This window comes from Rhinoraja longicauda, chromosome 4 (genome assembly GCF_053455715.1).
Source record: "Rhinoraja longicauda isolate Sanriku21f chromosome 4, sRhiLon1.1, whole genome shotgun sequence".
NCBI classification, from domain to species: Eukaryota; Metazoa; Chordata; class Chondrichthyes; order Rajiformes; family Arhynchobatidae; genus Rhinoraja; species Rhinoraja longicauda.
In genome coordinates, this window is record NC_135956.1 from 18,068,448 (window position 1) to 18,081,605 (window position 13,158).

The 13,158-nt window shown below is 45.4% G+C and overlaps 1 protein-coding gene across 1 annotated transcript in view; it reads right to left on the reverse strand.

The window, feature by feature from the left end:
- Nucleotides 1-1,594: 1,594 nt before the first annotated feature.
- LOC144593079 (EMILIN-2-like) overlaps nucleotides 1,595-13,158 on the reverse strand; it is a 63,496-nt gene continuing 51,932 nt past the window's right edge. Inside the window, exons 6-8 of the mRNA XM_078398513.1 lie at nucleotides 7,654-7,686; nucleotides 5,943-6,074; nucleotides 1,595-2,173 (exon numbers count right to left, since the gene is read on the reverse strand). Of these exons, the coding sequence (XP_078254639.1) occupies nucleotides 1,842-2,173; nucleotides 5,943-6,074; nucleotides 7,654-7,686 (497 nt within the window). The 3' untranslated portion in view covers nucleotides 1,595-1,841. The remainder of the gene's footprint in view (nucleotides 2,174-5,942; nucleotides 6,075-7,653; nucleotides 7,687-13,158) is intronic.

Below are 13,158 nucleotides of genomic sequence, written 5' to 3' on the forward strand. Positions count from 1 at the left end.
CAAGACAAGAATTTACCTGTGCAAGTGCAATAACCCCTTCAAATTATGCATTCTGTTGGTATGCAGCAAAGCTACTTTTCATAAGTAATAGGAGCAGAATTAGGCCATTCGGCCCATCAAGCCCATTCAATCATGGCTGATCGATCTTTCCCACTCAACCCCACTCTCCTGCCTTCTCCCCATAACCCTCAATACTTTTGACATTGCTAAAATAACAAAATACATTAACACTAAGCCACCATTACACTGAGCACCGGCTCACCACAGGGCTGTGTGTTGAGCCCCATCCTTTACTCCCTCTACACTCACGACTGCGCCCCCACCCATCCCACCAACACCATCATCAAGTTCGCGGATGACACGACTGTGGTTGGACTCATCTCAGAAGGAGATGAGACAGCCTATAGGGATGAAATCCAAAGGCTGGCAGCATGGTGTTCAGTGAACAATCTGGTCCTGAACTCCTCCAAAACAAAGGAACTTATAATTGACTTTAGAAAAACCAGTGTAGATTACGACCCACTCTACATCAATGGGGTCTGTGTGGAAAGGGTACCAGCTTTCAGGTTCCTGGGTACGCACATCGCAGAGGATCTTACCTGGTCTACCAACACCATCACCACAGTAAAGAAGGCACAGCAGAGACTCCACTTCCTGAGGATCCTCAGGAAAACCAACCTGCAGGAGAAGCTCATGTTGTCCTTCTATCGCTGCTCCATCGAGAGTGTGCTGGCATACTGTATAACCACATGGTATGCCAGCTGCTCAGAAAAGGACAGGAAGGCCCTTCAGAGGGTCATCACGACGGCCCAGAAGATCATCGGCTGCTCACTGCCCTCCCTGGAGCACCTGTTCAGCCTACGCTGCCTCAGTAGAGCAGGCAAAATAATAAAAGATCCATCCCACCCCGGCCACCGTCTGTTTGTTCATCTGCCCTCTGGTCGACGTTTCAGGTCGATCAAATCCCGAACAAACAGACATAAGAACAGTTTTTACCCCAGGGCCATACGAGAACTGAACACTACCTTTGCACTAGGCAACACCGTTAAAAAATCTTGTACTTAATATAATTGTATTTAATTGTATTTATGTATTTATTTGTTTTTGCATTTATTGCATATATGTTTGTACGCACCGTCAGGATTGGCTATTTTTTAATTTCGTTGTACTCGTTGCAATGACAATAAATGAATATTATTATTATTATTATTATTATTACATGTTTAAATAGTAAATTATTATCATAATTTCTTGCATCTTCGCAGACATGATGGAATTGTATCTTTCTTATTTTTATCTACTTACTCCCAAGATTGTATTTCAGCCAGATTAAGATTTGGGGAACATTTTCCCTGTGATTCAAATATAGAGGGTGAAGGGGGGAATATTTTGTCACTGAATTAAGACCAGATATTCAACAGTGCAACTGAAAATAACTACCCAGAAAATAAAAAGTTGCCATCATATGGATAAAGTTCGCACATCCTTAAATATGTAAAACATTTGATTGGACAGCCCTCCCTCCAGCTGTGACATTCTGGTAAACTGTCAACAAGTGAAATTGTAATATTTCAAAGTAACTCTCACAACAGGCAATACTTTTTAAGTCAGTAAAATGACTGATCGTGAAATCCTATTATGGAAAGATTATTTAAAAGTCTCCAATGTTAAAATCATAAGCCAGAAGCTTATGCAGAATTCTAACTTGGTGGAATTAGACCTTAAAGTAGAATTGACATTTCATATATTTTTTGACTGTCAGATTCAGGAATATCCACACCCCTTTGCACACCCTAAAATGGTGTATTTTTAAACATTCATTTGCCCAGTTTTCAAGTTGGCTAGCTCTGCGCGGATGTTTCGTATAGCAAAGTCCCGCTGAAAGTTGAGTACATTTCATCTGTGTTGACTAGTTTACCATCAATCACAAAGACACTCACTTCATCCCCAACTTTAAGATTCAGAATCAGGTTGAAGGTCCCGATTCCTCCACAAATCTCTCTTCTTAGGAAGGGTCTTTGCGATTCCAACAGCTCTATCCGATAGCCAGCCGTGTCCATCTGTGTGATACTTTGATTAGAAACTGTGAGGGTTGCTTCAATGTGTTCATTCCTCTGAGGAGCAAGAACTGCAGTGATGAGGTACTGTCCTTCCAAAGGAACAGTAAATATACCTGGAATAAAGTCAAAAGGATAATTTGGACAGCCTGCGATTGAGAATTTAAAATTGAGACTAAATTTTGTATACAACAGATTGAGGAAAAACAGTGAGTGAAAACACCAACACCCTTTGTGATCCTCTGGAGTTGACTCTTTGGATGTTAAAAGGACCATCTCACCATTTTTATACTGCACTAAAATTTTAGAACTATTACTGGAAATCTGAAAATAATAGAGAGCATTTTTTGTTTGCCTAGTTCTCAGTATCCCTTCCCCAGTTACAAAACTAAACTGCCAGTTGTGGCCGGTTGGGATGAAACCATTTAACTGTCTTGTCATTATTGTGTTGGACCCTAAGAGTGGAGTATCAAAATGCACAACCTCATCACACTGAAATTATTTAGTATTGTTTCAGTACATTTGCTGTCCAACTATAGTATCAACCTCCATAGTCTTCTCCCAGTTCCATAACTTGTCATTCCATAGTCATTGCTGTGAGCTGGGGAAACCAAGGGCAGATTTAGTGGCTGTTTTAAAACCTGCAACGACCAGCTGCCAGGCTTCCAATTCTGTCACATTAATTTTGTAGGAAGGAACTGCAGATGCAGGTTTAAGCCAAAGATAGACACAAAGTATAGATACAGACACGGAAACTCAACAGGACGACGGTGAAACTGGCTGAGACTAGAAATGAGACCATCAGCCAAAGACTGGGATTGTGCTGGACAATTAATCTAACAGAAAATAGACACTAAATGCTGGAGTAACTCAGCGGGTCAAACAGCATCTCTGGGGAATAGGTGACGTTTGGAGTCGAGACCCTTCTTCAGTCTGAAGAAAGATCTCAACCCGAAACGTCACCTATTCCTTGTCTCCAGAGATGCTGTCTGACCAGCTGAGTTACTCCAGCTTTTAGTGCCTATCTTCTGTTTGATTAATTGTCCAGCACAATTTCAGTCTTTGGCTGTTGGTCTAATTTCTAGTTTCAACCAGTTTCACCTTCGTCCTGTTGAGCTTCCGTGTGCATAACTCGTTCCCATCTATCCCACAGCTCACAATGGACCTTTTCACTTTCCCTTGATTACTGTTGCTTAGAGTCATAGGGTGACACAGTGTGGAAAGATGCCATTCGGCCCAACTTGCCGACACTGGCCAACAATGTCCCAGCCACAATAGTCTGACTTGCCTGTGCTTGGTCCATATCCCTCCAGTCCTATCCATGTACCTTTCTAACTGTTTCTTAAAGGATGGGATAGTCCCAGCCTCAACTACCTCCTCTGGCAAGAGACTCTGCATCTCCCCAATCTATTCCTCTCATGATTTTGGGCAAGAGACTGCATCTCCCCAATCTATTCCTCTCATGATTTTGTACACCTCTATAAGATCACCCCTCCTCCTCCTGCACTCCAAGGAATACCCAGCCTACTCAACCTCTCCCTATAGCTCACACCCTCAAGTCCTGGCAACATCCTCGTAATTTTTTTCTGAACCCTTTCAAGCTTGACAATATCTTTCCTATAACATGGTGCCCGGAACTGAACACAATATTCTAAATGCGGTCTCACCAACGTCTTATACAACTGCAACATAACTTCTATACTCTGATTGATGAAGGCCAATGTGCCGAAAGCCTTTTTTGACCACTTTACCTACCTGCGACTCTACCTTCAAGGAACCATGCAACTGCACTCCTAGATCCCTCTGCTCTACAACACTACCCAGAGGCCTACCATTCACTGTGTAGGTCCTGCCCTTGTAAGACGTCCCAAAATGCAACACCTCACACTTCTCTGTATTAAATTCCATCAAGCATTCCTACGCCCACCTGGCCAATTGATCCAGATCTTGCTGCAATCTTTCACAACCATCTTCACTATCTGCAAAACTTTTGTATCATCTTTTGTATCATCAGCAAACTTGCTAATCTTGCCCTGTATGTTCTCATCCAAATCATTGATATAGATGACAACCAGTAACAGGCCCAGCACCAAACCCTGAGGCACACCACTAGTCACAGGCCTCCAGTCCGAGAAGCAACCTTCCACCATCACCCTCTGCTTCGTTCCATGGAGCCAATTTGCTATCCATTCAGCTATCTCTCCTTGGATCCCATGCAATCTAACCTTCCAGGGCAGCCTACCATGCGGAACCTTGTTGAAGGCCTTGCTGAAATCCATGTACACAACATCTACAGCTCTGCCTTCATTGACCTTTTTTGTCATGTCTTCAAAAAAACCAATCAGATTTGTGAGACATGACGTCCCGTGTACAAAACCATTCTGACTATCCCTAATCAGCCGTTGCCCATCCAAATCCCTATCTCTCAGAATCTATCTCTCAGAATACTCTAGTAACTTTCCAACTACAGATGTTAAGCTCACCGGCCTATAGTTCCCAACATTTTCTCTGCAGACCTTCTTGAATAGAGGCACAACATTTGCCACCCTCTGGTCTTCCGGCACCTCGCCTGTATTTCAGGACGACATGTAAATTTCAACCAGGGCTCCCACAATTTCCTCTCTAGTTTCTCGCAATATCCTCGGATATATCTGATCAGGCCCTGGAGATTTGTCTACCTTCGTACACGACAGTACCTTCAGTACTTCTTCAACGGTATCACTAACTGCTCTCAAGACATTTCCATTGACTGCTCCAAGTTCCTCCTTCCTACTGTCTTTCTCCTCAGTAAATACAGATGAGAAATACTCATTGTGGACCTTGCCCATCTCCTGTGGCTCCACAGCTCCACTGTGACCGCTTTGATTCCCAAGAGTTCCCACGTTCTCTCTAGTTACTCTTTTCCCCCTTATGTATTTATAAAATCTTTTGGGATTGTCCTTAAAGCTACCCGCCAGAGCTATCTCCTGGCCCCTCTTTGCCCTTCTGACCTTTTTCAGTTTACTCCTTAGTTCCCGAAACTCCTCCAGGAATGCACTTGATCCCAGCTGCCTATACTTGTCCCATGCATCCTTCTTGTTTTTGACCATCGCCTCAATTCCCCTCGTCTGCCAAGCTTCCTTACGTTTGCCTGCTTTGCTCTTCACTCTAACGGGGATGTACAGAGGCTTTTGTCAGCACAGTTTTTAAAACATCCCACTTGCTTCTTGTATCTCTTTCATTTGTCCTATATCTCTCATTTCCCTCTCCCCTGACTCCCAGTCTGAAGAAGGGTCTCGACCCGAAACATCACCTATTCCTTTTCTCCAGGAATGCTGCCTGACCTGCTGAGTTACTCCAGCTTTTTGTGTCTGCCTTCGGTTTAAACCAGCATCTGCAGTCCCTCCCTACATATGTTTCCAAATACACAGGACAAGATGTTAGAAATCCAAAGTGCCAAATGTCAACTTGCTCCCGGTGGTGATGGGAGGCTTATGCACTCACCTATGCTCCTCCGATGTTGAGAAAGGCTAGGCAGACACGTCATTGGGGTTATCAAGTGGGCACCTACTTTCATCGACGTTTCGCTGATTGAACCCACGACGTCTCCAGTATTATACTTATTGGTCCCTGAAGTCAAGCAGTTCAGGTGCATCTCTTTCCAGCATTATTTCTGTTTATAATTTCAGACTTCTCTTGCCTATATATACTACCTGCACGTCTGCCCTTTGTTATTCACTGATCTCTCATGTCCTATCAGTCCCCTCTTCCTTCTCCCTCCCCATCTATCCTGTCTCCAACGTTTTCCAATTCTTATGGCAAGTCATCAACCCAAAACAACTTCACGGACTTGAGCATTTCTAGCATTTGTTTTACACCATTCTTCAATTCCAAGTTATCAGTCACCTGTATTTGCGTTGTAGTGGTATCCATCATTCACTAAAACTTTATTGAATCGGATTATTCCTGCATCGCCAACAAATGGGTTTCTGGTCAGGCCTACGGAAAAGGCCACATGCTTTTGGACACCTACATTGACTGAAAAGAAAAATATATGGGTCAGAGAGTGTATGAACACAATACTATCAATATCTTGTATTGTAGAAGTCTATTTACTGCACAATATATTTTTTGTACTGATCATCAATTCAATGGACAACAGTTCTAAAATTAAAGTATAAGATTATTGTTGTGAAAGATACAGTATGGAAACTGGCCCATTGAGTCCACGTTGCACATCAATCGCCCATTCACACGAGGTTGTTGCCTCTGTAGTGGTAGGTTGTCGTGGGTGGACGTTCTACTTGCGACGATTGGGTTGCCGGTTTTCGGTAGCTTGCCGTAGCTTGACCTCGATTAGGTGGTATGTTGTTGTAGCTTGTCGTAGACATTGTCATGGGGGGGTCCAGTCACCGGTTTTTCGGCGACTTGCTATGGCTATGACAGTTGCCGGCAGTCGCCTTACAAAACGCCTAACTGGGACAGGGCCTTAAGGCTCCCCCCAACTTATATCAAAGCCTGTCGACATATCCTGAAATTCTGTCCTGGAAGCACCTGAGCTCTGATCAATGTACAGACTTCACAGTGAAGGGCTAGAAAGACTGACCCTCAGTACCTAACAGTTGTGCAAGGACTACAGCCAGCAAACCTAGTCCAGCAAGATTTAGGCCAAAGAACAACATTCCAGCTTGATACTGGGCCCAAACATTTTTAATACAAAATATTTAATTATATGATTCGACAATCTGGTCATCTTCATGTTAGTTATGTTAGACTGTAATCTGTCTAGAAATATGCAAATATTCCAAAACTCGGTGTCTTTACCAATGTATCATAATTAACTGCTTCCAACTGTTACTGACTTGCTAGAAAGACAAAATGTACAAAAAGGTAATAATAAAATCTAACCCAAGGATAGCACCTATTTGTGTTCTTCAGAGGTGCTGCCTGAGTTATTGCAGGACTTTGTGTCTTTAAAATAAAACAGCACCTGCAGCTCCTTGTGTCTCCATTTATCATGTTTTATCATGTTTTTTACCGCAGCGGTAGAGCTGGATGATCAGCCATGGTCATATTGAATGGCGGTGCAGGCTCGAAGGGCCGAATGGCCTACTCCTGCACCTATTTTCTATGTTTCTATCTATGTTTCTATACCGGGGTGAATGCAAATAAGTATTGACTTAACACCTCAGTGACTTGCCCTGATTCCATGCACATTCTTTTGATGCAAGGGAATGTACTTTTCCCCTCAGTATCCTCTTGCTCTAATCTACTTTTTAAATACCCTGGGATTCTCCTTAGTCATTCTGCCAGTGATTTTCATAGCTCCTCTGTACATTCCCAATATTTTTAAGCACTCTTCCTCACTCTCTGTACTCAAGGGTGTGTGCCATGTTTAGTCACCTGTGCATGCCATATGCTTCCTTTTTCTTCATTAAACCCTCACTATTCCTTGTCATCCCGACCTCCGTAGCCTTGCCATCCTTGCCTTTCATCCTTAAATGCTATAAACATGGCACTTGCCAGTATCGGAGAAACAATTATCAGCGAACTTGAGGAACAAAATATCTACGTCAAATGCGTTTGCAAGTAAATCTGTGATTGTGAAACCACTTACCTGCAATGTTTGGAGCTCCATTGCCGAAATTCTCTGTTGGGGGGTTGGGGAAAAAAAACAATTAATCAGATTGTTTCATAGTTCTGCTTTTCACAAATTGGTCCACAGCATCCAGAAGGCAAACACACTGCTAGCATTTATTTCAAATAGAGCTAGAATACAAAAACAGGGATGTCATGTTGAGGCTCTATAAGGTGCTGCTCAGGCCCCATTTGGAGTACTGCAAGCAATTTTGGGCACCAAATCTGAGAAAGGGTGTGCTGGCTCTGGAGAGGGTCCAGAGCAGGTTTACAAGAAGGATCTCAGGAATGTGTGGGTTAACATATGATGAGCGTTTGACAGCACAGGGCCTGTACTCGCTGGAGTTTAGAAGAATGAAGGAGGACTTCAATGAAACTTACCTAATAGTGAAAGGCTTGGATAGAGTAGATGTGGAGAGGATGTTTCCACTATTGAGAGAGTCTAGGACTAAAGAACGTTCCTTTAGGAGGGAGATGAGGAGGAATTTAATTAGTCAGAGGGTGGTGAATCTGTAGAATCTGGGCAGCACGGTGGCGCAGCAGTAGAGTTGCCTTACAGCGAATGCAGCGCCTGAGACTCAGGTTCGATCCTGACTATGGGTGCCGTCTGTACGGAGTTTGTACGTTCTCCCCGTGACCTGCGTGGGTTTTCTCCGAGATCTTTGGTTTCCTCCCACACTCCAAAGACGTACAGGTATGTAGGTTAATTGACTGGGTAAATGTAAAAATTGTCCCTAGTGTGTGTAGGATAGTGTTAATGTGCGGGGATCGCTGGGCGGCGCGGACTCGGTGGGCCGAAGGGCCTGTTTCCGTGCTGTATCTCTAAATCATAGAGTCATAGAGTCCTACAGCACAGAAAGAGGCCCTTCGGCCCATCGTGTCCGTGCCGCCCGTTACCAAACTCAGTCTAATTTTAATCCCATTTTCCCGCATTTGGACCGTAGCCCTGAATGTTGTAGCATTTCAAGTGCCCATCCAAATGCCTCTTAAACGTTGTGAGTGTTCCCGCCTCCACCACCACCCCAGGCAGTGAGTTCCAGACTCCAACCACCCTCTGGGTGAAAAAGTTATTTCTCACATCCCCCCGAAACCTCCCTCCCTGTATCCATGTCCCCTCGTTGTTGAACCTTCCACCAGTGGAAGAAGTTCCCCACCATCTACCTTATCTATGCCCCTCATGATCTTGTACACCTCGATCATGTCCCCTCTCAGCCTTCTCTGCTCCAGGGAAAACAACCCCAGTCTGCTCAGTCTCTCCTCATAGCCGAGGCCCTTCATCCCTGGCAGCATCCTGGTGAATCTCCTCTGCACCCTCTCCAAAGCTATCACATCCTTTCTATAATGTGGTGACCAGAACTGTACACAATACTCCAGCTGTGGCCTCACCAGTGTTCTGTACAATTCCATCATTACCCCCCTACTTTTATATTCGATGCCCCGGCTAATGAAGGCCAGTAACCCATATGCCTTTTTGACCACCCTGTCCACCTGTCCTGCTGCCTTCAAGGACTTGTGTACCCGTACTCCAAGGTCCCTCTGTACCCCTGTCTTCCCTAGGGTCCTTCCATTCATGGTGTACTCCCTCTCCAAGTTATTCCTGCCAAAGTGCATCACCTCGCACTTTTCAGGATTAAATTCCATCTGACACTGCTCCGCCCATCTGACCATCTCATCTATATCTTCCTGCAGCTTGCAGATCCCTTCCTCGCTATTCACCACCCCCCCTAACTTTGTGTCATCTGCAAACTTGCTGATCATGCCCTGTATGTTGACATCCAGATCATTAATGTAGATTACAAACAGTAAGGGACCCAACACCGATCCCTGCGGCACCCCACTGGACACCGGCCTCCAGTCACAGAAGCACCCTTCTACCATCACCCTCTGCCTTCTGTCACTAAGCCAGTTTTTTTATCCATTTTGCCAAGATGCCCTGGATCCCATGGGCTCTTACCTTCTTGACTAGTCTCCTGTGTGGGACCTTGTCAAAAGCCTTACTGAAATCCATGTATACCACATCCACTGCACTACCCCCATCTACCTCCTTGGTCACCCCTTCAAAAAATTCAATCAAGTTAGTCAGACACGACCTTCCATTAACAAAGCCATGTTGACTATCCTTAATTAACCCTCGATCCTCCAAGTGAAGACTGATTCTGTCCCTCAGAATCTTTTCTAGCAGCTTCCCCACCACCGATGTCAGACTCACCGGCCTGTAGTTCCCAGGTTTATCCCTACTGCCCTTTTTAAATAATGGCACCACATTAGCTATCCTCCAGTCCTCCGGTACATCCCCTGTTGCAAGAGAGGCTCTGAAAATTTGTGCCAGAGCCCCCGCAATCTCCTCCCTTGCCTCTCTCAGCATCCTGGGATACATCTCGTCAGGGCCCGGAGACTTATCCACTTTTAAGCCTGCCAGAGCCTCCAGCACCGCCTCCCTGTCAATAGCAATATGCTCAAGAACATCACAACCCTCCTGCTCCATTTCTAAGTCTGCATCGCCCTCCTCCCTCGTAAAAACAGATGCAAAAAAATCATTTAAAACATCTCCTACATCCTCTGGCTCCACACACAGCTTTCCACTATGGTCCCTGATGGGCCCCACTCTTTCCCTCGTTATCCTCTTAACTGGACCCACATCAATTTGCATACAGGGCAAATAGATCTACAGAGGACGCCATCTCTCTGGCTCTTCACACTGTCCTGACTCACCTAGAGAGACAGGGCACGTACGTGAGGATGCTATTCATAGACTATAGCTCCGCCTTCAACACGGTCATCCCCACCAAGCTCATCACCAAACTCCACCAGCTAGGCCTTAGCTCGTCATTATGTGACTGGATCCTGGACTTCCTGCTGGAACGACCGCAGGCAGTGAGAATGGGCCCGCACCTGTCCTCCACTATCACCCTGAGTACCGGCACACCACAGGGCTGTGTTCTGAGCCCCATGCTCTACTCCCTCTTCACACACGACTGTGTTCCTGCATTCGACACCAACACCATTGTCAAGTTTGCAGATGACACAACGGTGATCGGGCTGATCACCAACGGGGATGAAACAAACTATAGAGCGGAGGTGCAGAACCTGGCGGACTGGTGCTCGGATAACAACCTGTCCCTAAATACCACCAAGACCAAGGAGCTGATCATCAACTTCCGTAGGTCACATAACGGGGAATATGCCCCGATCTCTATCAATGGGGTCAGTGTGGAGAGAGTGTCCAGCTTCAAGTTTCTGGGCACTCACATTTCGGAGGACCTAACATGGTCCAATAACACTGCTGCGCTGGTCAAGAAGGCACAACAAAGACTGTTCTACTTAAGAACACTGAAAAAGTCTGGTCTACCCCAACAGCTGCTGACGACCTTCTACCGCTGCACCATAGAGAGCATCCTAACGCATGGAATCCCTGTGTGGTACCTCAGCTGCACGGAGGCAGAAAGGAAAGCTCTACAGCGGGTAGTCCATAGAGCTCAGAGGGCCATCGGAACACAGCTACCAGACTTGGAGGGCATCTACAACACACGATGCCTCAGAAAAGCCACCAGCATCCACAAAGACTCTTCACACCCCTGCAACAGTCTGTTCGAACTCCTTCCATCGGGCAGACGATACAAGGCCTTCTATGCCCGCACCTCCAGACTCAGGAACAGCTTCATCCCCAGGGCCATAGCTGCTATGAACCGGTCCTGCTGAGCCGGATGGCCACAACGCATAGATCAACTTGCACTTTACCCTGTCCAAAACTGTTATAACTGTTCGTTTCGTTGGGTTGCTGCTGTCTAAATTACCTAAATTAGTGCATCGTATGGGAGGCGCATTCCCAATCTCGTTGTACCCCTGGGTACAATGACAATAAAGATATATTGTATTGTATTGTATTGTATTGATATACTTATAGAACACTTTGGGTTTTTCTTTTATTTTGCCTGCTAGTGCTATCTCATGGCCCCTTTTTGCTCTCCTAATTTCTTTTTTAAGAACCGCCCTACACCTTCTGTATTCCTCTAATGATGCCTGTGCCTTAAGTTCTTTATGCCTTCCAAAAGCCCCCCTTTTTTTTCGAATCAATCCTACTATATCGTTCGACATCCAAGGTTCTTTGGACTTGTTTGTCCCACCCTTAAACTTTAGGGGAACATGCTTCCTCTGTACTTTTTCAATTATTCCTTTGAATGACTCCCACTGTTCTGATGCGGTCCTCCCCACGAGAAGCTGATCCCAGTCCACCAGGGCCAACTTCTGTCTTATCAGATTAAAATCGGCCTTGCCCCAATTTAGAAATTTTCCCTCTGTCCCTCTTTATCCTTTTCCATTACCACCTTAAATATCACTGAATTGTGATCACTGTCACCAAAGTGCTCTGCTACTGATACTTCAGCCACCTGTCCGCCTCATTTCCCAAGATTAAGTCCAATACCGCCCCCTCCCTTGTTGGACTTTCAACATATTGGCTCAAAAAGCCCTCCTGGATGACCCTTAGGAACTCTGCACCCTCTGGGCCCTTGACACTTTGGTTATCCCAATCAATATTCGGGAAGTTGAAATCCCCTACTATTACTACCCTGTTGTTTTCACACACCCCCGAGATTTGCCTACAAATATGCTCTTCTATTTCCCTCTGACTGTTTGGGGGTCTGTAGTATACACCCAGTAAGGTGCATGCCCCTTTTCTATTTCTCAATTCCACCCAAATAGCCTCATTTGAGGAACCCGCTAATATGTCATCCCTTCTTACAGCAGAAATAGATTCTTTGATTAATACTGCAACACCCCCTCCCCTTTTTCCCTGCTCTCTGTCTCTCCTGAAGATTCTATATCCTGGAATATTGAGCTGCCAGTCCTGCCCTTCCTTCAACCATGTTTCCGTAATGGCAACAATGTCGTACTCCCATGTGTTCAGTAACACCTTCAATTCATCCCCCTTGCTTCCAATACTCCTTGCATTAAAATAAATGCCGTTCAGACTTGCCCTACCCCATTGTGCTGGGGCATTCTTGTTCTGCCTCCCAATCTGACCAGTTTCTTCCTCTATATTTTCCTTCTCCTCACCCCCTATACTAGCTCCATGCTGTATCCCAACCCCCTGCCAAATTAGTTTAAACCCACCCCAACAGTGCTAGCAAACCTCCCCGCCAGGATATTGGTCCCCCTCTGGTTAAGGTGGAGACCGTCCGGCCTATACAGTTCCCACCTTTCCCAGAAACAGACCCAATTATCCAGAAAAACGAATCCCTCCCCCCTGCTCCAACTCCTGAGCCACGCATTAAGCAGTTCTATCCTCCTATTTCTATACTCACAAGCTCGTGGCACAGGGAGTAATCCAGAGATTACAACCTTAGAGGTCCTGCACTTCAATCCTCTACCTAGCTCCCTAAATTCTTGTTTCAGGACCTCATCCCTCGTTTTACCAATGTTGTTGGTTCCAATGTGTACAATGACCTCTGACTGGTTCCCCTCCCCCTTCGGGATGCCCTGCAGC